The sequence below is a fragment of the Equus przewalskii genome, chromosome 2 (assembly GCF_037783145.1).
Source record: "Equus przewalskii isolate Varuska chromosome 2, EquPr2, whole genome shotgun sequence".
NCBI lineage: Eukaryota > Metazoa > Chordata > Mammalia > Perissodactyla > Equidae > Equus > Equus przewalskii.
In genome coordinates this window covers 101,078,842-101,104,360 of record NC_091832.1, presented here as the reverse complement: position 1 = coordinate 101,104,360, position 25,519 = coordinate 101,078,842, and the positions used below count along the sequence as shown (strand labels likewise).

The window sequence follows — 25,519 nt, the reverse complement described above, 5'->3', positions numbered from 1 at the left end:
AATCTATTAATATTATTCACGACATTAACAGATTAAGGGAGAAAAAAGATCATTTCAATAGATGATGAATAACATTTGTTAAGCTTCAGTATCCACTTATTAGAAAAACTTAGCAAATTGGGAAAATATGATAATTTTAACTTTCTTACATCATGAACACAGAAGTACTTTTTTTTTTTTTAAGATTTTATTTTTTTCCTTTTTATCCCCAAAGCCCCCCGGTACATAGCTGTATATTCTTCGTTGTGGGTCCTTCCAGTTGTGGCATGTGGGACACTGCCTCAGCGTGGCCTGATGAGCAGTGCCATGTTTCGCGCCCAGGATTTGAACCAACGAAACACTTGGCTGCCTGCAGCGGAGTGCTCGAACTGAACCACTGGGCCACGGGGCCAGCCCCGGAAGTACTTTAATGTTAGGCACAAGACAGGGATGCTCACCACTACTGCTTATTTTCAACATAGTCCTGAAGAGCTTAGGCAACATAATTAGGAAAAAAGAAGTAGAAGGATTAAAAATGAAAAAATTATTTCCCAGGTCATGTGGCTCTATACACAGAAAATTCAAGAAACTACAAATATTAGAATTTATGAGAGTACAGCAGGGTTGCTGGACATGGATCAATATAGATAAACCAATATACTTCCTATATTCTACCAGCAGCTAGGCATAACTACCAGTTATTGGTCTTTTTGATGCCAGGCACCATTGCTATGCTAACAGTATTTAATCACAAAAACACCCTAGTAGGTATATTTGTCTTCATTTTAACAGATTTTGAACCTGGGACTTGGAGAGTTAAGTAACTTGCCGAAAGTCCTACCATTAGTAAGTTACGCAAGCCTGGGACTAAAACCCAAGTCTATGTGACCCCAAACCCTGTCATGCTTCTAGCTACTAGGTACTCTCATTTCCTCCCGGTAATTGTAAAGAATGTGGTAACAATCCCTTGCTCCTAACCTCAACTGTTTCTTTTTACTTTGATGTTTTAAGTGTTTAGTCGAAAAATTATTCTCACACCTTCAAGTTTTACAGACAGAAAGCATGGATAAATAAATGGTCCTAGGAGAGTTTCAGGATATTCTGGAATAAATCTAGATGGTGGCGGGCCCAAAAGGAGGACGGCTGAAGAGACACCTGAGGAGAAAAGGCAGAAGCCACGAGCGCCCTGCGGGCCTGGCGGCCCAGGGTTCTCTTGCGACGGGCGGTACCCAATCGACGCGCGGCTCGCGCGACGCCTGCTGGGACGCGCCTCCCCCGAGTCCTGCCGGGTCGGGTCGGAGAGGACGGCGACGACTGGGAGCCACCACTCTTCCCGGGTGCTTGTGAAATGGAAGAAAGGTGCAATTCTTTCATGTAGAAAGAGTGGAGTCAAACAATACTGTACATTCCAGTTTCCTCAGTATTGCCGTCGAAAATGGATTTCATGTTCCTCATAGCAACAGCAGCAGGAGCTATCACCATATTTGCTGCTACTGCTGTTGCAGCATTGATGGTAGCAAAAAGTCTAAATGCTTTTAAGAACTGGGCAACTAAGGATAACAGGGCTAAAAAACCTCGCAAGAAAGTCTCTTTCAAGACAGAAACAGATAGGAAACAGGCAACAAACGAAGAATTGGACGAGAGGGACGAGGAAAGACACGAAGAATGGGGCGAGAAGGAACAGGAAACATACGATGAATTAAGCGAGAAGCAAAAGGAAGCACAAGAGGAATTGGGTGAGAAGAAACTGGAGCCCCGCGAAGAACTGAAGGAGAAGGAGCCAGCCAGCCAAACTTGGTAAGTGTAAACCGTAACTTGGTTAAATTTCAGACCGACGACACACGCTGATCAAATGAAGCAGGCACACAGCTGGACCACAGTGGGCTCCTTTTCCGCCGACCAAAGGGCAGGGGCTGGAGGCGATGCCCAGGCTTGCCTGCTGTCACAGTGACTCACGCACATACGTAAGGTCACTTTCCCGTAAAACTGGTTTTCCGAGGGCAGGGTTAGCGGAGGAGACTGCATGTGTGAACGTGTGAATGGTGTGAAGGAAGCTACACGAAAGGAAAGCTCGTTTCTTGACCGAAGTTTGGTTTTTGATATTTCGAGCCCTGGTAAGGAAAAAAACCGCACAAATTTGTTGAGTCGGTTTTGCCTGTGAAGCGCAAAGGACTCCTTGCCCTGGGATCGGCGTTGCCCCCTGGCGTGGGGCGAGGCGAGGCCGCCGCCGCGCGCACAATGGGCGCCACCTCACAGAGCCGGGCGCGGCGGCGGCGGGCGGGCGGCAGGACCCCGCGGGCAGACGGCGAGCGCGCCGGCCGGCGGCACATGGGCCCCTCGGGGCGGCGAGGCCGACGGGTGGGTGCGCGGGCTGCGGGCAGGCGGGCGGGCCCTCGGAGCGACAGGCCTGCCCCTGGGTGCCAAAAACCACCCCAAGGGACGCTTCCAAATAGGTTAGCCAAGCGCCGGGCCCGCGGCTGCCTCTCACCTCGCCCAGCGCAGTGCGCCCGGCTGCCGCGCGATGGCGAGCAAGCCAGCTCCGCTCCCCCCTCTCTCCTCCCTGATCCTCCGCGCTCCGCCTTCTCCTCCCTCCCATACCCGGCTCGCTCAGGGGCCTCCATTTTCCAGATCTTTCTCGAACCCGCAGCATCTCAGGCGGCCGTTGCCCGAGTGCTGACGGAAGCGGCCGAAGTCGAGGCCCGGAGCATCCTCCAGCGCGCAGAGGAGGCTCGCGCGCGTCCCCGGCGGCCGAGCGCGCAGGCGCAGACCCCCGTAACTGCCGGTTGGAGGCGGCCGAACCGCAGTGGAGAGAGACCGAGGCGGCGGAGGCTGCGGCGCGGGCGGACTCTCCCTGCTCCGCGGTTCCCCGGCGCGCTGCCCTAGATTTGATGTGCGGCCGCTTCGGGTCATCTCACCTTTGCTTCCCGTAGGAGTCGCAGTCCCAGGAGCAGCAGCCCAGCAGAGGACGCGGTCCCCACACAGGAGGCTTCAGCGCCAGCACCCCGACCTTCAGGCGGCGGGATGTCTGTGGTTGGCATTGACCTCGGCTTTCTCAACTGCTACATCGCTGTAGCGAGGAGTGGCGGCATCGAGACCATCGCCAACGAGTACAGCGACAGGTGTACCCCGTAAGTGCCTTGTCTGGTCATCGCCCCGACCCTTACGGTGGTCCTGCCTGCAGTTTCTTCGGACGCGCGCCGAACCCTGAGATGACAGGTGCAGTCCGTCAGCTGCAGTCTCTGGAGACCGCTGGGCGGCGGGCCCGGGGGGAGGCGGACTTGGTCGCTCTGCAAAGCTGCTTTTCCTTCAAGGACAGGGACTTACGTCTTATACTTAGCGCATCTCTCCTTTCTGTACGCACACACGTGTGTCCCTGCCGCCCGACCCCAGTGGCCCCGCTTTAGTTTTCGGGAAGGGGTTGGTGTGGAACCGCCTCGACTTACTGAACATTGGGGAAAGGTCTCTGCTCACCTCTAGTGGGGCTGGCGTGGGGTTTTCCACCGCGGGCCGGTGGGTCTCCCCGGCCAGCTGAGTAAAGAACTCTTCATTCATTCTTCCCTTCCTCTTTTCTCCATCCTTGCGTGACAGCATTCTCTCGGAAAAGTAAGAAATGAAACCTTAGACTGCACACACTGGAAGATGAGTTGCAGGTTCATGGGGCCTGGAAAGCACTTTTTTTTTTTTCTTGGAGAAGGGGTTGAGATGTGCAGGGTTTTACCCCAGTGTCCTTGAGAATTCGAGAATCAGGGAGGGCGTCGTTGGCCTCTTGTATTGGTAATGTACGTCCATTAATGGAAAGTCGTGGAGTTAGAACCTGCCAAAAGCGTATTTATACAAAATGAGCTGTTGCGGAGTCCGAGGCGGCTGTCTTGTATAAACATGATTGTGGAGTGATTCTATTATGAAGACTTGATGAGAGACTTAAAAGGAGTGGCATTATGTCATGGAAACATGTTTCCACATGTTCCATTGTTTCTCTGGTCTGAGAACTTTGTTGGCAAAGAATATTAGGGATATGAAAGGCTAGCTTCTTGTTATAGGCTCCCGTTACTGGTAATTTTATGAGGAAATCAAAAGTTTATGTCTTAATTTCTGTGGAAAGGTAACTAACCATATTAATTTCACCCTTCGGAGTGGTCCAAAACATAATACTTTAAATATAAGACTAATCTTAACCAAGATCAGCGTTAGACTAAGCCTTTAGATGATTAAATTACTACAGTTCTTTGAATAGTTTTAATATATGTCAAGGAAATGTTGAAGAGTAGCTTACTTGGAGCAGTCTCTGCTTTGGTTTCTTTCAAAGAATATTCTAGAAGGTTTTATACCACCTTTTTCTAGATGTATGCATTATATTTCTTCTATTGGAATTTTGTATGTTTATATTCTCAAATCTGAGCATAGATCAGTTAATCTTCATTGTACTCTTAGAACTCTTGCTTCTCCTTTTTACATCTTTTTCTGGCTTTTATGCACAATGAGAGGCTGAAGCAGTAATTGTTAACTATTTATGACTTTATCTCTACAAGATTTTGTTTTAGGCCACAACAGATACGGGCTTCTGCCAGAAAAGGATCAGGAAATTCCACTCTCTTCTTTCAGCAGAGTAGGGTTAATGGGGGCAGTCTTTCGCTTCAGGGACTTAGCCTATGGAGAAAAAGTGAGAAGTAGGATGGACATTCCCCTTAAAGCCTTATCCTAAACGATCAGAAATCAGAACTGTAGGACAGATAGTGTATTTCCAGGCTCAGAAATCTTAGTAGCGAGTCCATGATTCTTTAAAGAGCCTGGCGAGACTTACAGAGTTCTTTAAAAATTAGGCTGCTCGTTTGAGTCTTCTAGAAGTCTCCTTGTTACTGTTCTTAAGATACATTGGCTAATTCTATGGGGCTGAGATTTAGTATGGTATTTCTGACTTGTGGGTAAGAGAAGCACTACTAATATCTAGATTTAATGAGCCTAATCCAAACTAGAAATTTCCTAAGGTGGAGGGATCATATTCTTACTTAGCTTGCATCAGAAACTCTGCCCTTGTTCCCATGGCTGCGTACTATCATTTACCTCGGGAATGTCTCTCTTATCATTACTGAACTAATACTTCACTGTAGTCCCGTGTTCTTACGCTGTCTGTTTACTTTGTGGGACTTAAATTATTGAATGAAAACATAGCTCTTCCTGATCCCTGGACATTTATTTATTGAATGCCTGTCTTACAAAAAGCTTTATAACTGTTAGAGAACCTGTAACTTTTCTAATATACTACAGTATTTAATAATACATATAAACTAGCTTTCACAATTTTTTTTTCCATATTCCAGTTGCTGACATCAAGGTAATAATATGTGACACGGCTATTTCTAAGATGCAAATACATTATAAAAGGATCCTGTGGAATAGAGGAGGGAAATGTTTGATTTCTTGGTTTCAGCGTCCATACTTTTTCACATTTGTTTCATTCTTTAACATAGTTATATATACATGGGAGGAGCTTATGATATAAATCAAGAGAAACAGTTTAGTGAAAAAAATAGCTACTTAACTTTTGGCCTACAATTAAGAGACCAAAGGCAAGTAATTTAACCTACTAATTCTCCAGATTCACCTTCTGTAAAGTTGGAGTGGTTGTACTAGCCTCTCTTCTAATGCAGAAGTTGGAGAGGGAGAAGGAAATTAACATGCAAAAATTGAAAAGGAAAGAAATTAACTGTTTTTTCTGAACATTGCCTTATTTTAAAAAATTATTACACAAAAAGTATTTTACCTGTTCTGCTGTATTGTAGACGTACAGGCACATTAAAAGATGAAAATAAAAATTATAATCCCTCCGCCCAGAAATAAAACTTCCAGATGGCTTTCTCTGTGTATGTTTCAAGGGTAGATTATACTTCATTTTCTGTTTGGTAATCTTTCTCTATGTAAAATATTGCTATGCCATTAGTTTAGTGTTTGTATAATCATTTCCTTAATGTAATCCATCTCTTATTGAACATTTAGGTTGTTTATATTTTCTTTTCATAAGCAGTGCTGCAATAACTATCTTTGTAACTAAATTTTTGACCCTTAATTCCTTCAAATGAATTCCTAGAAGTAGGATTACTGAGTGTGCTCATTTTTAAGGCCTTAGATATCTTTGTAAATTAAGTATAGATGTGGGGATTGAAATTTCCATCTCAGGCTTAATTATATCAAAGTGATTAGTTTCACTCATGGGAAAAGAAAACTGCAGCCAAGAATCCTCATTCAATATCAGATTAAAGCATGTGGCCAACCAAAACATGCTGCCTGTATTGATAATAGTGATTGCCGTGTGCAGCATTGTGCTTGCACTGTCATAGACATATCATACCAATTCTGTGAGTTTGGTAATACTAGCTGTCTTTTTCCATAAAAAGCCTAAAGCAAAGTTAAGTATCCTGGCCAAGAACTAGTAAGCAATAAAATGGATTCAGTTTCAGGCCTCTTTGACCCCAAAACCTCAATGTGCTTCATAATCTGTTGGGATAACAATAGTGTATATGTACCAGGTTAATGGGGATGTAAAAATCAAAGAGACAAATCCCTGGCTGGGCAGTTATTGTATAGAGAATCATCTTTGCTCTAGTATCAATAAACTCATCTACTTTGGCTAGTTTCTAAGAAATATTATATTCTTTTAAAATGTTTTAATATGCTTTTATGTTATTTTAAGAACATGTAAAAAATCTTATTTCATTTAAAAATTCATAAAAAATATATACTAGCAAAAAATATGATAGTGTAGACATATGGAGGAAAGCAATGTGGAAGACAATATTAACAATGAATATTTCTTAGAAGTAGAGTTATGGAGGGTGTGCATTTAATATGTAGTCTGTAATGTTTGGAATTTTTATGAACATATTTTACAATAAGGAAAATGGATTTTTTTAATGAAACCGTTTGAGGAGATCTTTGTTAGATATATTGCTTTATCATCAAAATTCTTATTATTCAGTTCTCTGGTTTTCTGTCTTCATTACTTTCTCCCTATTTTTTTTTTTTACCAGTGTATGAATAATCTGGAAATATGGGAAAATATTGTTTATACACTGTATTTCAGATATGTGAGATGTCCTCTTCAATGCACAGAAGTAGAGATCACTTATGTTGGGGTATTAAAAATTTTTATGCGTAGAAACTGCTAAACTCCAGAGGTTATCAGTGGCTGTCATTGGGTAGGAGGACTTTTTATGGTGATGTCAGTTTGGAGAGTGGAGGAGGCTTTAACATTTTTTATTAGATAGTCTTTCTAGTATATGAGTTGGTTTTGTTTTTATGTTTTACTGTGGGCTTATGCTAACTTTGATTTAAAAAAATATTTTAAATGATGAAAAAGTATACAAAGTAAGTCTGCCCCTTTGTCCCTTCCCAACCACCTCCTAAACTTTAGTATGTTTCTATTTTTCTGCAAGTATGTGAGTATATCTACATAACTGGGATTTTAAAAAATTTTTTTAACAAAAGTAGAATTACGTTATATGTATTTTGCAGTTGCTTTTTTCAAAATGGATTATGGACATCTCAAACTTGAACATACAGCTATAATTGACCTCATTCTTTTTAATGGCTGTATTGTATTCCTTTGATAGATACACTACTATTGGCAGACATTTCAAAGTATTATTTTCCTGTTGATAAAAATTCAATGAATAGGTATGCTTTTGTTTTTTGCTGAGGAAGATTAGCCCTGAGCTAACGTGTGCCAGTTTTCCTCCACATTATTTGTGGGCCACTGCCACAGCATGGCTATGGCACGAGTGGTATAGGTCCACACCTGGGACTCAGACCCATGAACTTGGGCCACTGAAGCCAAGTCTGCTGAACTTAACCACTACCCCATGGGGCCAGCCCCTGCGCTTTTAAAAAAAACCAGATTGTACTGAGATGAATGGAAGAGCAGATTGCTCACTTTTTAGCACTTTAGCCAAATCTAGGACTATAAAATCTTTTAGTATAAATATGATCTACAACAAAATGAATCTCCAGTCACTGCCTTGAATTTGTGGGTAAGAAATTCTGAAAATTTTCTAGAAGGCAAAGCATGGCAAGTACAAATGACATAGTACCTTTTATGAGTTTAAGATGTTTAACATGCCATTGGTAGTCTTTTTAGTATGTGGTCACCACAATACAAATTAATGAACGTAGTTGTGTTCTGATAAAACTTTACTTATAAATATGGGTGGCAAGTGGGAATTTGAAACCCCCTGGTCTAGGCAGTCATAATCAAAAGAACTTTAAAATTATTGTGCATTGCTATTTGTCTTTGAATTACTGGTGTTTTAAGTAAGATAATCAGTTTTTCAAATAATGTATCAAATCTAATAATTGATACTTAAGTAATATATCTAATGTACTTAATCAGCTTTTTAAATATTGTGTCTACCTATGTAAACATCTGTGTGATTTCTGTTAATGGTTTCAAGTTATGAACTAATTTATTTATGAATTATGCTCACTAAAAGCATTTGGAAACTTAAAGAAATTTTTGTTTTTTATATGTTAAAATTTGTATCTGTTGTCCATATTGAAGGACTGGAAAGTCTTTCTTATTACTAAATCGTCTCTGCCTAGAAGTCGTTTTATGTTTCTAAGTAGCAAGCTAGAAAGCAAATGGCAACAGTGAGTCCTTTCCAGAACATGTCTCCCTCACCCTCTTCTAGGGCAACTTTTTTCCAGATAGGTAAGTGTGGGAAATAATAACCAGATGTTTCCCTTACTGCAGAACTTCTCAGATCCCTTAGTTTGTAAGTATTGGAACACTCCAAGAAAAGAACATTTTCCCCACCTTATTTGAACCTCTAAGGAATTATATTCCACAGAACACTGTTTGGAAAAGGATGGTATAGGACAGTGGTTCTCAACTGGAGGAAATTTTGCCCCCCAGGGCACATCTGAGAATATCTGAAGAAATTTTTGGTTGTCACACTGGGAGTGGGAAAGGGGTAGTGCTACTGCTGTCTAGTTAGTAGAGGCCTGGGATACTCTTTAAAATCCTGCAGTGCACAGGATAGTCCCATTCCCCCAATGAAGAATTGCCTGACCCAAAATGTCAGTAGTGCTAAGGTTGAGAAATCCTGCTCTGTGGACATCTTGGCAACCATAGTTGAAACTAGTTGCTTAGCAGTTGACAGTTTGATTCAAAGCCAAACTGGCAATGTAAGAAGCTGACCCCTTGATTTAAATCAATTGATTGCCCTCTCATATCATCATTAATTTTGCTATTGTGTTTCTTAGCATCTACTCAAAGATTGCAGAAGAGGCTATAAATAGTAATTGTGATCCTGTGGAAACTGGCAAGGGAAAGCCAAAATTTTTTAAATAGGGCTGTTTTTAAAGTGCTAAGTGGTAAAATCAAGAGATTTTGAATCCCTAGTGTGGAGGTTGACAAAAAAAGCAAACAAATTTGGAGACTGGTGACCTCTTAAGTGAGAAGTCTCTTAGTCTGCTGGCAATATGTATTTTCTCCAACATAATTATGCTTGTCCTTATAAAAATAGGCATTATAAGAGAGACAGAAAATTTATCTTAAATTTTAAGAGAAAATACAAATACAACTTTCTTAAAGTAACCCCTGTCATTTGATTTTTTATGCCATCTACTGTGAAAAACGACATAGGGCATTTAAAAGTTTTGCTTGTTTGTTTAGAATTTTGTGACATTCTTTGAGAATCTTGGGCGACCACTATGGTGGTAACATCGGATTGGATGTTATAGATTTAAGCTGCATTGTAAACCCTCTGTTTGTTTGTTTTTAGGTATAAAATGGAATTTCTAAACAGTGCTTAAAATAATCTGTAAAAAGTATAATATAAATGGATTATGTGATATACATTTGGATAAACTATTGAATATCATCTCTTATAAAAACTTTTATATCAGCCTAGTATGTGGTGTAATGTTTGTTTCTCTTGGTATTTAAGTTGGGTAAAAGTTTTGAAAGAGAAGAGGTATTTATTTTGACTTTCTGAAAATCCTTGGCAGATATTTATTTAATGGTTGTGTTCTAGAATCTTTTGGAAAAGGAAGGAGTTTGAAGACTTCTAGCTATCTGAGAAAGGTTTTCTGTGTATTGAAACTGGGTATTTCCAAACTGTAACATTAAATTTTTTTAACTTTAAAAATTGTCTACTCTTAACTTCAGAGACTATCTGATAATGGTAACTGTTTAGCTTTCTCTAGGAAGTGATATATGTGTGAAGCGTATTTCAAAGAATTTAACAGTTGATAAATGATAGTTGAATCAGTCTTATTTGGATTTAATGTTCTAACAGAAGTTAAACTCATGAGCATCAACCTAAGAATAAGATTTTCTGTGCACTCAAGTGATGGTAGTGTAGTATTGAAAAATTAAAAGTATTCAGAAGTGTGTCCAAATAATAGAGTTGAGAGAAAGAGAGATTATAGAGTAGGCTAAGAGATGGCAAATCCATATTTTCTCTGAGTTTTAGGGTGGAATGCCAACCATCCATATAGATTGCCATATTAGGTATGCAAATATCTATTCTGGCAGAGACTATGTTGAATCAAGGAGTTATTTGCAAGATGTGAAGATGTCACCTGAACCACTGATTCCTGCTATATCCTAATTTTCCTCTTTTCACCGGATCACAGTTAGAGAAGAGTAACTTCCATTATCTCCTACATCTCTGCACCGCTTTTAACAGTTTAGCTCTAAATATATATCTACTCGTATGTCTCAAAGATACCTCAATCTCAACATGTCAAAAATAGAACTTGTGATTGTCCCTCCCCAAACCTGTCCATCTTACGAATGTTTTCTGACTCATTGAATGGTACCACTATCTACCCTCTTATGCAAACTGGAAACCCAGACATTATTATTGACACTTGCCTCTTCCTATTATCTGTTCCAGTACTGTTCAATATAAATATAATGTGAGCCACACACATAATTTTAAAATGTTCTAGTAGTTACATTAAAAAGATAATAGGTGAAATTAATTTTAATGTTTAACTCAGTATATCTAAAATCTTATTTCAACATAGAATCAGCATTTTAAAATTGATGAGATATTTTATATTCCCTTTTAAATATTAAATCTTCAAAGTCCAGAGTATATTTCACAGTTATAATAAGTACATCTCAGACCCACAACTAAAATATACAACTATGTACTGGAGAGATTTGGAGAGAAAAAGCAGGAAAAAAAATAAGTACATCTCAATTCAGACTAGCCATATTTCACGTGCTTAATAGCCACGTGTCTGGTGGTTACTGTATTGAACAGTGAAGATGTAGTCCATCAACAAGTCCTTTGAACTTTACTTCCTACATATCTCTTAATTCTTCCCCCTTCTGTCTTGGATGCCACCATCCTGATAGATTACTGATAACTTCTACCTCTCCTCCCATTATTTCACACTGTAGTTAAAATGATCTTCATCAAACTCTCCCCTAATTCCATCCCATCATCATTTACTCTTCCTTCAAACCTCAACACTTCCTCAGGTAAGCCTATCCTGATCCTCCTCCTCTCGGTCAATTCCTGCTATTATCTACCCTCGTAGCACTGTTTGCACCCTCTTTTGTAGCACCTACTCTACTTTCATTTGTGTGAGTCTACGGTACTGTAAGTTTCAAGAGAGCCAAAATCATATCTTTGTTTTTTCCCCCCTCACTATTATGTATCTAGTAACCAACAGAGTGCCAGACATATAGTAGTCAACAAACATCTGTTAAAGTGACTAAATGAACTTAACAGCTTGCCTTCCCTGAAAATCCAGTGTTCCCCAATATAACAGTGTCTTGTTCAGCCCTTGAAAAGCACTTTTCTGGGATCTTTCCCCTTCAGTTTGTGTTATATATAAGCATGGAGTCTTCTCTCCATTATTCCACAGCCTTTAATGAATTCCCATTACCTGCTGAAATAAATTTTGAATTTATAATTTGTCATTTGAAACCATGTATAATCTGGCCCCAATACTGTCTATCAAAATGTCTTGTGAAACTAGCTAACTTGTGTTCTTCCTAGTCTCCAAATAAGCTTTACCCTTAGGAGCCATCTTTCCATTCATTCAATAAGTACCTTTACTGTGCCCAGTTAATGATCTAGCTATCCAGTAGGACTTTCTAATCTACTATAATCTGTTCTATGTATGTTCTGTTCTCTATTCCCACTGGCTACATGTGGCTCTTAAGTACTTGAAAGTTGGCTTTTGAGGACTTGAAATGTGACTGATGCTAAGGAATTGAATTTTTTAGTTTAGTTAATTTGAATTTTACTAGCTGCATGTAGCTAGTGACTACCATTGGATAGCACAGATCAGGGCAGTGGGGCATATATTATCTACCCTCATGGAGTTCACACCCTGGTGTGGAGATACCTTCAGTAAATAAATAAATTGTATCTGATGTTGATACATGATGGAAAAAAGTAAAATTGGGTAAATAGTAGGAGATGGATATATTGGAGAGGAGCAGAAGTGTTTACATAAGATAGAAAAGATGTCTCTCATAAACTGACATTTGAGCAGAGACGTGAGAGAAGTAAGAGCACAAGACATGTAGATATATTTAGATATGTTACAGAGAGAACAGCATTTACAAAGGCCCTGAGACAGAAGTGCGCTTGCCCTATTCCGGAAATAGTAAGAAGACGAATGTGCCTAGGTTGAAGTTACAGGGTAGAACAGCCAAGGACCAGACCATGAAGGGCTTTATTGGCTGTTGAGGGACTTAAGCTTTTACTTTGTGAGACAGGACACCATTAGAGGATTTCAGCAAAGGAGTTTCATGATCCTAGTTTGGTTTTTTTTTCCTTCTTCTTCTTCTTCTTCTTCTTCTTCTCTTCTTCTCCGCAAGGCTCCCCAGTACATAGTTGTATATTCTAGTTGTGAGTGCCTCTGGTTGTGCTATGTGGGACTCCACCTCAGCGTGGCTTGATGGGCAGTTCCATGTCTGTGCCCAGGATCCAAACTGGCGAAACCCTGGGCTTCCAAAGTGGAGCACGCAAATTTAACCACTGGGCCACAGGGCCAGCCCCTGATCCTAGTCTTTAAGAAGATCACTCTGGCTATCCTATTGAGAATAGACAGATACCTACATACCAGGAATGTCCTTTTCAACAAAACAAATACATACTAAATACTTTCTCTTCTTTAAAGTCTTAATTCAGAAATCACCTCTTCTACTTGGTTTTCCTAAGCCTTGTTGTGTAGAAGTGATTATTCTCTTTTTTGCTAGCATCATTCGTAATCCTGTGTGTTGATTTATTTTTTCAATTGACCATAAATTCTCCAAGGACAGTGATTGTAGCTAATATACACACAATGCCTGTAAATATTTGTTGATTTGAATGAATAGTTACCTGTAATTACAACTGAAATCATGGAAACACTTTCTTGAATCATGACACAAAATGGTATTTTGATGAAAATGTTACTCTACACTTTTATAAGCAGAATTACATTTAAATGCAGTAATAAAAACAGTGATCATATTGTTCAAAACATTTACCTGTATTCACTCTTTTAATCCTGACACAACCCTATGAATAGGTATTATCATCACTGTCTTCCAGATGGGAAACTTAGACAAATAATGGTTAGGTAATTTTTACAAGGTTACTCAGCTGTTAAATGGCAGAGCCAGGTTTTAGTTCAAGCAGCCATGCCTTACTGAATACAGTTAATTTTTTTAGTAGGTCATAGACCAATAGAATTTGAAAAACAATTTTGGGTAACCAATATAGTGTTGCTAGCTATTAGCACATTTTTAAAAATTCTAATATTTATTTTGACCACTATTCTATTACTTATGAAAGTTTAAAAATATTTAAAATTCTGATTTTCAATAACCTATTTTTAAAATAATGCATGACTATATTAATCCTTTTAATTCATTTTTGTATAAGGAGAAGCAGAATGATAGCACATTAATATAAAAGTGCCACGGGAACAAACTTTGTGTTTTTTCCCTGTTTAGGGCCTGTATATCTTTGGGATCGAGAACTCGAGCCATTGGAAATGCAGCTAAGAGCCAGGTAAATTGTTAATATAGATGTTTTGACTTAAGGAAGAATTAACTGAAACTTGGTAACTAAGGTCTCATTTTATATAATTAAGAGTGAAAAAAGAAAATGAGGAAAATATGATAGATCCTAACATCTTTGTATTTTGTTAGATACATACTGCTTTGAGTTGTAAAATATGTATTGAATTTTATTTTTAAGAAATCTTTTTAGTTGTGAACTTAGGGTGTGCTGCCGTATGACATCGGTTTTTCCTTGTACGGTCACTTTCTGTGAGGGCTATCCTATCTAGAATATAAACTTTAGAGACAAGTGAGCTGTGTCTTTGTAAAAGAAGGTAAGAAAAATGGAGGAACTCATCCATAGTAACCCAGTGTGGCTACCACTACTTTATGTGGAATCTGCTTAAGTATTCATGTTTCCAGGCTTGTGAAATGCTTATGAGTAGAAGATTCACTTAATTTTCCACGCTAAGTTCATTTTCCTTGAACTTTGTTTATTGCCCTGAACCAAAAACCCTTAACAATTACTTTTTACATTTTAATATGTATCTGGATCTTTTCTTTTCTTGTACAATAGCTTGGTTTAGTGAGGCTTTTTTGCTCATGACTTTGTAGGAATGACTCATTTATCCAGGAATTTTTGCTTACAATTTTTATCAAAGTTGTCTTATAATTGGCCTATAAGTGAACATGTTTCTATCTTCTCTTCAACTTTCATATTGTACATAAAAAAATGTGGAGTTTGTGCCAAAATAACCCCTTTACTAAAGTTTACGTCTCGTATTCTGAGTGATCTTCTAAGTGCATCAGAGATCTTAGTCTCTGAAGAAAGCAAACTATAAAATTATTTCTCCAAAAGAGCTACAGAGACCTACATGATAATTCAGATCCTGTAGTTTTTATCCCATATTTAAAGATCAAGATCTATTTGGCTTTAAAGGTCACTTAAGAGGGCAGCAACAGGATCTCACTAATATGCTGTAGTTTGAACTGCATGTTCTAGTTAAAGAAAAAATCACTTCTCCAAAATACGAACCATTTACAAATTAAGAGACTTTAACTTAGCACCATGCTACATGGAAGGAGTTTTAATTTACTAACGTAGGAGCAGTCCTCAGTAATGGAAGCGACATAGTAGTATATTAGAAATTGCATAAAGAATTAGATATTGAGAGGAAAAGAAAATTAGGACAATAAAAAACATAGTTTAAATAAAACTACAGAAGTGAAAGTGGAAAGAAATGAAAAATCAAAGATATTAATTCACTAGAGCAAAAATGTTGAGGAAAACTAGAGACGAGTTCTAGATAGATTTTCATTGTACCATTTGAAAAGTTTTAAAGTTTTGTTCTTTCTTTTTTGAAGATGTTAATTTTGAATCTAAAATTCCTAGAATAGGAGGAGAATTTGGGGGGCAATAATTAAGATGCATACATTTTCATTGTATAGTTTGCTGTCAGTTGGAAACCAGAAAAATGAGCGTGTGTGTGTAATTCTGAACTTGGATGTGTAGGATAAAGAGACTTGATGGTTCTAAAGTATTAGCATAGTCTTTATTTTGCATTCATTAAGTAATTGATACATAAAAGTGTTTACTGCCAACAGATAGTCACGAATGTAAGAAATACAATTCATGGCTTCAAAAAGCTTCATGGGCGATCATTTGATGATCCTATTGTGCAAACCGAAAGAATCAGGCTTCCTTATGAGCTGCAGAAGATGCCTAATGGAAGTGCAGGAGTTAAGGTAAGCTTTATTGTATTCCTAGAGTCTAAATATATATTCAAATTAAACCAAATATGAAATTTTGCCTATTTGTAATTTAACGTTTTTCCTCTGGATGCAGTACATATACATATACACCTAGATACAGGCAGTTTTTATAGTAAGCTTTAGTGAGTGCAAAAATTCTAAGTTAGATAATGATCTTTTTAATCCAAACAATACTTTTATTTTCAAGGAAAAATTATTTGAAGAAATTTTATTTTATTTTTATTTTATTTTATATTTTTTTACTTTTTCCTCCCCAAAGCCCCAGTGCATGGTTGTATATTCAAGTTGTTAGTCCTTCTAGTTCTTCAGTGTGAGTGGCTGCCACAGCATGGCTACTGACAGATGGGTGGTGTGGTTCCATGACCAGGAAACAAACTGGGGCCTCCAAAGTGGTGAAAGTGCCAAATGTTAAGTAGGCCATCAGGGTTGGCTCTGGAGAACTTTTAGAGGTGAACTGTTTTTAAGGGCCAAAGGCAGAAGCGTCTGTGATTTATAAGAATGGACCCAAAAAGTATGTTAATTGCTGTAATGAGTTTTCTCTAATTTAGAAGTTTCATATAACATATTAAAAGTATTAAAGCAAACTCTTCTTCCAAGTAAGAAATAGATTCTGGATTTTTAATTCGATATCCTGAGACAGTAAGTTATAGATCAGTTAACAAAAACATGTTTCTGTTGATTTTTCAAAAACTAACATAATACCACAAAACACATAGATTTACCATATGATTTACCACCCTAAGGTATGTACACAAGAGAATTGAACCACATGTGTGCATAAAAACGTGTACATGAATGTTCATAATAACATTATTCATACTAGCCAAAAAGTAGAAACAACCCACGTCCATCAACTGATGAGTGAATAAACAAAATGTGGTATACCTATATTGTGGAATATTATTTAGCCATAAAAAGGAGTGGAGTACTGAAATGTACTACAACATAGATGAACTTTGAAAACATGCTAAGTGAAAGAAGCCAGATAGAAAAGTCCACTTATTGTATGATTCCATTGTATGGATGTCCAGCATCAGGCAAATCAATAGACACAAAGTAGATTAGTGATTGTTAGGGGTTAAAGAGAAGGGGTAATGAGGACTGACTGCTAATGGGTACAAGATTTCTTTCTAGGGTGATGAAATTGTACTACAATTGGTGATGAGTTCACAATTTTGTGAATATACTAAAAACCACTGAATTGTACACTTCAAAAGGATGAACTTTATGCTGTATGAATTATATCTCAAAGTTATTTTAAACTTGGTTATGTGTTTTAAGGCTATGCACGAATTTCTGGTTTTAAAAGAGGGTTCTGACTACATGATGGATGATGAATTGTAGTAAGGAGACATAAAGCTGTTAAAATAGTTTAAAGAAGACACTATGAGAGTTTAAAGACAAGGAGACAAATTGTGAAGGCATATTTTAGCTGAAATTTTTGGATCAAGAGTTGCTGCCTAGGAAGCTGAATGGGTTATGATAACAAAATTGGGATAAGAAATAGTATTCAGCTATCCTTTAAATATAAGTTCTGGTTAATAACCATGGGGAGCGGTTTTATTCTAAACTGCTTAAATTCTTTTGCTTTTATTCTTTAAAAGTAAAATTAAAAATCATGCTCTGTAGGTAGTTTGAGAAAATGGAGAAAAACAGTTTAAAAAATTTTTTAAAGAAAGCCAAGACCTAGTTTTGAATTGATAGCATTTTTATGCAGTCGTAATGAGTGCACATAAACTAGTTGAAGAGGCTTTGAAACAGTCTTGGGTTGAACTAACTTCCCTCATCTTTTGAAGATTGAAAATCTTCAACATTCAGCTCCTCAAGCATTTTATCCATTTATAGTTTGGGACATTTCTTTGAATATACTTTGATGTTTATTTCATATAACATTTATATTCTTATACAAAAGAATAGTGTATTGTTGTGCCTCCTATAATCAGACTTAAGACCATTGTGTTTGATTCATTTTCCCTTATTTCTGTGGTTGATTTCTTCCCACGTTTAAAAGCAGTAATTTCATATAATATTTGGTTGTGAATTTACTTGTAAATTGATTTGGACACAAATGGATATCAATTTTAGTTCTATTTTAAGGTAAGGATATCAATTTTAGTTCTATTTTAAGGTAAGTCTTATTATATATGTATTTATACACACTTGTATACATATATACTTTGTGCTACTTAAGAAGAAAATTCTTTAAAGCTCTTCTAAAGTTTAGTTGTTATAGAATAAAATTATTCACTCCACTGGGGTACAAAGGTAAAAGACATAGCCTTTTCCTCAGTAAGTTAAATGTAGTTATTATATGGGTTCTAAGGTAACTTTGTATTGCTTATAAATTTTGTGGTTGTCATTATAAAAGGGTTTGATTACTTGAATAAAGTACAGATCCTCCAGTATTCCCTGGTCAAAAAGCATGGTAAAGTTTCATTTTGAGTGCTTAAATGCAACCTAGTCTTAAACCTATGTATAAGATGAAATGATTATTTCATCTAAAAGAATGATTTTTAAATTTCATATATACATCTCTAATGTTTAATTTGTAATTATCCCAAGAAACCTTGAAGTAATACATATTGTATTTCTTTTATTTATTTATTTATTTTTATTTTTTATGCTTTTTTTACTTTTTTAATTTTTTTTAGTTAATTTTTATTGAGTTTATGATAGTTTACAGTCTTGTAAAATTTCAGTTGTACATTATTGTCAGTCATGTTATAGGTGTGCCCCTTCACCCTTTGTGCCCACCTCCCACCCCCCCTTTCCCCTGGTAGCCACTAATCTGTTCTCTTTGTCTACATGTTTAACTTCCTCATATGAGTGGAGTCATACAGAGATTGTCTTTCTCTATCTGGCTTATTTCACTTAACATAATTCCCTCAAGGTCCATCCATGTTGCTGTGAAAGGGACAATTTTATTCTTTTTTTATGGCTGAGTAGTATTCCATTGTATATATATCCCATATCTTCTTTATCCAATCATCTGTTGATGGGCACTTAGGTTGCTTCCACGTCTTGGCTCTTGTGAATAATGCTGCAATGAACATAGGGGTGCGTGGGACTTTTGGAATTGCTGACTTCAAGCTCTTTGGATAGATACCCAGTAGTGGGATGGCTGGGTCATATGGTAGTTCTATTTTTAATTTTTTGAGGCATCTCCATACTGTTTTCCATAGTGGCTGCACCAGTTTGCATTCCCATCAGCGGTGTTTGAGTGTTCCTTTTTCTCCACAACCTCTCCAACATTTGTTACTTTTTGTTTGGGTTATTTTTGTCATTCTAATGGGTGTAAGTTGATATCTTAGTGTAGTTTTGATTTGCATTTCCCTGATGATCAGTGATGATGAACATCTTTTCATGTGCCTATTGGCCATTCATATATCTTCTTTGGAGAAATATCTGTTCATGTCTCCTGCTCATTTTTTGATCAGGTGGTTTGATTTTTTATTGTTTAATTGTGTGAGTTCTTTATATATTATGGAGATTAACCCTGTGTCAGATATATGGCTTGCAAATATTTTTTCCCAATTAGTGGGTTGTTTTTTTGTTTCAATGCTGTTTTCCCTTGCCTTGAAGAAGCTCTTTAGTCTGATGAAGTCCCATTTGTTTATTCTTTCCATTGTTTCCCTTGTCTGAGAAGACATGGTGTCCAAAAAGATCCTTTTAATACTGATGTCAAAGAGTGTACTGCCTATATTTTCTTCTAGACGCCTCATAGTTTCAGGTCTTACCTTTATGTCTTTGATCCATTTTGAGTTTATTTTTGTGAATGGTGAAAAAGAATCATCAATTTTCATTCTTTTACATGTGGCTTTCCAGTTTTCCCAGCACCATTTGTTGAAAAGACTTTTTTCTCCATTGTATGCCCTCAGCTCCTTTGTCAAAGATTAGCTGTCCATAGATGTGTGGTTTTATTTCTGGGCTTTCAATTCTGTTCCATTGATCTGTGCACCTGTTTTTGTACTAGTTCCATGCTGTTTTGATTACTGTAGCTTCGTAGTATGTTTTGAAGTCAGGGATTGTGACACCTCCAGCTTTATTCTTTTTTCTCAGGATTGCTTTAGCAATTCAGGGTCTTTTGTTGCCCCATATTAATTTTAGGATTCTTTGTTCTAATTCTGTAAAGAATGTCATTGGGATTCTGATTGGGATTGCGTTGAATCTGTAGATTGCTTTAGGTAATATGGACATTTTAACTATGTTTATTCTTCCAATCCATGTGCATGGAATGTCTTTCCATCTCTTTATGTCGTCATCCATTTCTTTCAGGAAAATCTCGTAATTTTCACTGTATAGGTCTTTCTCTTCCTTAGTTAAATTCACCCCAAGGTATTTTATTCTTTTTGTTGCGATTGTGAATGGTATTGTGTTATTGAGTTCTTTTTCTGTTAGTTCATTATTAGAGTATAGAAATGCTACTGATTTATGTAAGTTGATTTTTATACCCTGCAACTTTGCTGTAGTTGTTGATTATTTCTAAAAGTTTTCCAATGGATTCTTTTGAGTTTTCTATATATAACATCATGTCATCTGCAAACAGCGAGAGTTTCACTTCTTCCCTCCCTATTTGGATTCCTTTTATTCCTTTCTCTTGCCTAATTGCTCTGGCCAAAACCTCCAGTACTATGTTGAATAAGAGTGGTGATAGAGGGCATTCTTGTCTCGTTCCTGTTCTCAGGGGGATGGCACTCAGTTTTTGCCCATTGAGTATGATGTTGGCTATGGGTTTGTCATATATGGCCTTTATTATATGGAGATAATTTCCTTCTATCCCCATTTTGTTCAGAGTTTTTATCATAAATGGCTCTTGGATCTTGTCAAATGTTTTCTCTGCATCTATTGAGATGATCCTGTGGTTTTTATTCCTCAATTTGTTGATGTGGTGTATCACATTGATTGATTTGCGGATGTTGAACCATCCCTGTGTCCCTGATATGAATCCCACTTGATCATGATGTATGATCCTTTTGATGTATTGCTGAATTGCCAAATTTTGTTTTTTGCCAATTTTTGCATCTCTGTTCATCAACAATATTGGCCTGTAGTTCTCCTTTTTCATGCTGTCCTTTCGGGCTTTGGTATCAGCGTGATATTGGCCTCGTAGAACGTGTTAGGAAGTGTTCCATCCTTTCTAATTTTTTGGAATAGCTTGAAAAGTATAGGTATTAAATCCTCTCTGAAAGTTTGGTAGGATTCCCCAGGAAAGCCATCTGGTCCTGGGGTTTTATTCTTTGGGATGCTTTTGATTGCTGTTTCAATCTCTTTCCTTGTGATTGGTCTGTTCAGATTGTCTGCTTCTTCTTGACTTAGCTTTGGGAAATTGTAAGAGTCTAAGAATTTATCCATTTCCTCTAGGTTATCCATTTTGTTGGCATGTAGTTTTTCGTGGTATTCTCTTATAATCCGTTGTATTTCTGTGGAGTCTGTTGTTATTTCTCCTCTTTCATTTCTGGTTTTGTTTATTTGAGCTTTCTCTCTTTTTTTCTTTGTAGTCTGGCTAGGGGTTTGTCAATTTTATTTATCTTCTCAAAGAACCAGCTCTTTGTTTCATTGATCCTTTCTACTTCCTTTCTTGTTTCAGTAGCATTTAGTTCTGCTCTGATTTTTATTATTCCTCTCCTTCTGCTGACTTTGGGCTTTGTTCTTCTTTCTCTAATTCAGTTAGGTGTAATTTGAGATTGCTTGTGTGGAATTTTTCTTGTTTGTTAGGGTGTGCCTGTATTGCGATGAATTTCCCTCTTAATACAACTTTTGCTGTATCCCATAGGAGTTCATATGGCATGTTATCGTTTTCATTTGTCTCCAGATATTTTTTTGATTTCTTCTTTAATTTCTTCAGTGATCCATTGCTTGTTCAATACTGTAGTGTTTAGTCTCCACATCTTTGTCCGTTTCTCAGCTTTTTTCTTGTAATTAATTTCTAGCTTTATAGCATAATGATCGGAGAAGATGCTTGTTATTATTTCAATTATTTTAAATTTATAGAGGCTTTCCTTGTTTCCCAACATATGGTCTATCCTTGGGAATGGTCCATGGGCACTTGAGAAGAATGTGTATTCTGTTTTTGGATGGAGTGTTCTATATATGTCTATTAAGTCCAACTGTTTTAGCTTTTCATTTAATTCCACTGTTTCCTTGTTGATTTTCTGTCTGGATGATCTGTCCAATGATGTGAGTGGGGTGTTGAGGTCCCCTACTATTATTGTGTTATTTTTGATATCTTCTTTTAGGTTTGTTAATAGTTGCTTTATGAACTTTGGTGCTCCTTTGTTGGGTGCATAGATATTTATAACTGTTATTTCTTCTTGATGTAGTGCCCCTTTGACCATTATATACTGACCCTCTATGTCTCTCTTTACCTGCCTTATCTTGAAATCTACTTCGTCTGATATAAGTATTGCAACATGTGCTTTCTTTTGTTTGCCATTAGCTTGGAGTATTATCTTGCACCCCTTCACTCTGAGCCTGTATTTGTTATTGGAGCTAGGGTGTGTTTCCTAGAGGCAACAAATTTTTGGATCTTGTTCTTTAATCCATCTTGCGACTCTGTGTCTTTTAATTGGAGAGGTCAATTCATTTACATTGAGGGTGATTACTGATGTATGAGGGCTTAATGCTGTCATTCTGTCACTTGTTTTCTGGTTTTCCTGCATTTCCTTTGTTTCTCGTCCTATGTGTTTTGGTCTACCCATTGACTTCTGCAGTTTCTTATGCAGTGTTTCTTAGTTTTTTCCTTATTTATTTTTTGTGTCTCTGTTTCTGTGTTTTAGTTTAGTGGCTACCCTGAAGTTTGTATTCAGAATCTTGTGCCTGACATAGTCCATTTTCTGATGCCTTCTTATTTCCTTAACCTAAACTGATTCAGTCCTTTTCCTCCTCCCCTCCTAAGTTATTATTTTCATCTCTTATTCCAACTTGTGTTGTGAGTTTGTGGTTAAAGTGACAAGATTGTCTTTATGTTTTCCTTCCCTTTATCCTAATGCTGTAGTTGAATATTTGCTATCCTATTTTGATTCTATTTGTCTCCTTACTCTGTTTTTTGTGACCCCTTTCTCTGTTTTTCCTTTGTTCAGGTATGAGGGCCTTCTTGAGGATTTCTTGTAGGTAGGGGTCTGGTGGCTATGAAGTCCCTTAGCTTTTGGTTGTCTGGGAAAGATGTAATTTCTCCCTCATATCTGAAGGATATTTTTGCTGGATAGAGTATTCTTGGCTGAAGATTTTTATCTTTTGAAGTTTTGAATATGTCATTCCAATCTCTCCTAGCTTGTAAGGTTTCTGCAGAGAAATCCCCTGAAAGTCTGATAGGGGTTACTTTGTAGGCTATTTCCTTCTGCCTTGCCGCCCTGAGTATTCTTTCTTTGTCATTCATTTTTGCCAGTTTTACTACAATATGCCTTGCAGTACGTCTTTGTACATTGACATATCTAGGAGATCTGAAAGTTTCCTCCACACACATTTCTCTCCCATTCCCTAGATTTGGGAAGTTCTTCGCTATTATTTCTTTGAGCATGCTTTCTGCTCCATTCTCCTTCTCTTCACCTTCTTGGATACCTATAAGTCTTATGTTGCATTTCCTCATTGAATCAGCTATTTCCCGGAGATTTTCTTCGTTTCTTTTTAGTCTTAGTTCTCTCTCTCCCTCTGTCTGGAGCCATTCAACCAGTCTATCTTTGATTATGCTGATTTGCTCCTCTATGATGTCCACACGAGCATTCAGGGAATCCATATTTTGTTTTATCTGTTCCATTGTATTTTTCATCTCTAGTATTTCTGATTGATTCCCCTTTATAGTTTCAGTCTTTCTTGTGAAGTAACTCCAAAACTCATTGAATTGTTTCTCTATATTTTTTGTAGCTCGTTGTTTTTTGATGATAGCTATTCTGAATTCATTGTCATTTAGTTTACTTATTTCCAAATCCTCAGGACATAATTCTGTGTAATTATTGTTTTCCTTCTGGTCTGGAGCTTTTATGAACTGTTTGATTCTAGAACAATTTTTCCATGTAGTGATATTATTCGGTTGCAGTTACAGCCTATCGCCACTAGATGGGGGTTGAGAGCTGCATGTTCTGAGCCCTCCACCTTCAGCCGAGATGGCACAGCACGGGTCGGTGGGGGTGGCACTTTCTCTTGCCCACAGACCCAGGTTTCCCGATCAGCTCTGGCTATCTTGTCTCCTGGGGTCTTGGCTTGATGAGGTCACCCCATGCAAAAGGTTTTGCCCAGTTAGAGGGCTTCCCTCTAGGCTGCAAGGGTGCTAGGGAGTCCTGGGTGATCCTGCAGTTGCACGACACCTCCCCCACTCCTTCCCTCATGGAGCCTCCCGCAGCAGTGACCACAGTCTTTAGGTAAGGGAGCAAAGTTCTCTCTTACCCCATTCCAGCTCCTCCAAGGGGGGCTCCAGCCTCTCCGCCCTCCATCTTTTGGCTCCTGTGGGTCTCTGAGGATTCCTTTTCTATTAGGATATTTTTTGTTGGAATACGGTTGCTCCTTTTTGTTGTATGTTGGAGGGGAGATAGTCCCAGGCAAGCTCAATCTGCCATGATGCTGATGTCACTTCTGTACTTCTTTTTTTTTAATAAGGAAATTTTCCCTTTTTTCCCCTGATGTTTTCTTTTCCTTTTCCCAAAATTGTATGACTAAGGCCTTCATTTTAAACTCAGGAAGAATTCTAACTTTTAGAAGAAAGATTATTTGATCTTTTTCTCCTTCATCATTTGCTTGGAAAGTGAATGATAAAAATTGCTTTTGTGAGAAGCGGAGATTTGGAGCAGGTAAAATCAATTGAAAATAATTTGGTTATAATACTATGTGTAAGCCACTGGAACTTTAGAAATGAAAGATTGTGATACTAAAACATCTTTTTGGAAAATAACTTCCTTGAGCAAGGACTTTTCCTTTTTCATTCTTGTGTATCCATCATGTATAGTGTGGATGCCACAAAATACTTGTTGAGTGAATAAATGACTCTTGATAAGTATCTCAACTTTTGGTTTTAGGTGCGATACCTAGAAGAAGAGAGACCTTTTGCAATTGAGCAAGTTACTGGAATGCTCTTGGCCAAGCTTAAAGAGACTTCAGAAAATGCTTTAAAGAAACCAGTGGCCGACTGTGTGATTTCAGTAAGTCTTACTTCAGTAATGAATACTCTTGAATCGTATTTGTCAGTGTATTAAGGTTATATTGAAATTTTTTTTCCCTTTCTTTACTTTTTCTGCCCTTATCCAGTAAATAATCTAAATTTATTTTTACTTTGACATTTTTTAAAAAATCACCTTTTTGGTAAACTTCAGAATTGAGTTTCCCATAAAGTCGATTGTGATAACCAGTGAATCTTAAAAATCTGATGTATGTGATTAATTAGTAACTACTGTACCCGCCACTTGTCTGTAAGAATCTTTCCAGGTAGCTTTTAACTTCCCACCTCTAGGGACTTTAACATTTTATGGTGAAAGTTGAAAATTCCCAGTTGGGAATTTGAGATTGTGTATATTTTGTATCAGAAAGAAAAGTTTTTTTAATGATAGATTGGATATATTTAACGTGAACACTTTTGGAACTTTTGACATATGCATATACCTATAAAGTCATCATCACTATCTATATAATAAAAATAATCGCCACCCCCTAAAGTTCTCTTGTGTCTTTTTTACAATAAAGATTGTTGTATATAAGGTGTACAACATGATGCTCTGATATACATATACATAGTGAAATGATTACTACAGCCAAGCTAATTAACATATC

At 37.6% G+C, this 25,519-nt stretch overlaps 1 protein-coding gene across 4 annotated transcripts in view; it reads left to right on the top strand.

Annotated features, from left to right (window-relative positions):
- The first annotated feature begins 211 nt into the window (after nucleotides 1–211).
- HSPA4L (heat shock protein family A (Hsp70) member 4 like) overlaps nucleotides 212–25,519 on the top strand; it is a 61,596-nt gene continuing 36,288 nt past the window's right edge. Inside the window, exons 1-5 of one of the 4 annotated variants that reach the window (XM_008537961.2) lie at nucleotides 212–1,776; nucleotides 2,910–3,107; nucleotides 13,946–14,003; nucleotides 15,599–15,739; nucleotides 24,772–24,894. In XM_008537961.2, coding sequence (XP_008536183.2) covers nucleotides 1,415–1,776; nucleotides 2,910–3,107; nucleotides 13,946–14,003; nucleotides 15,599–15,739; nucleotides 24,772–24,894 — 882 coding nt within the window. In that variant the 5' untranslated portion in view covers nucleotides 212–1,414. Of the gene's footprint in view, nucleotides 1,777–1,917; nucleotides 2,094–2,232; nucleotides 2,433–2,909; nucleotides 3,108–13,945; nucleotides 14,004–15,598; nucleotides 15,740–24,771; nucleotides 24,895–25,519 lie in introns of those variants that run through there. The other 3 variants (XM_070609126.1, XM_070609127.1, XM_070609125.1) reach the window with 3 other exon arrangements.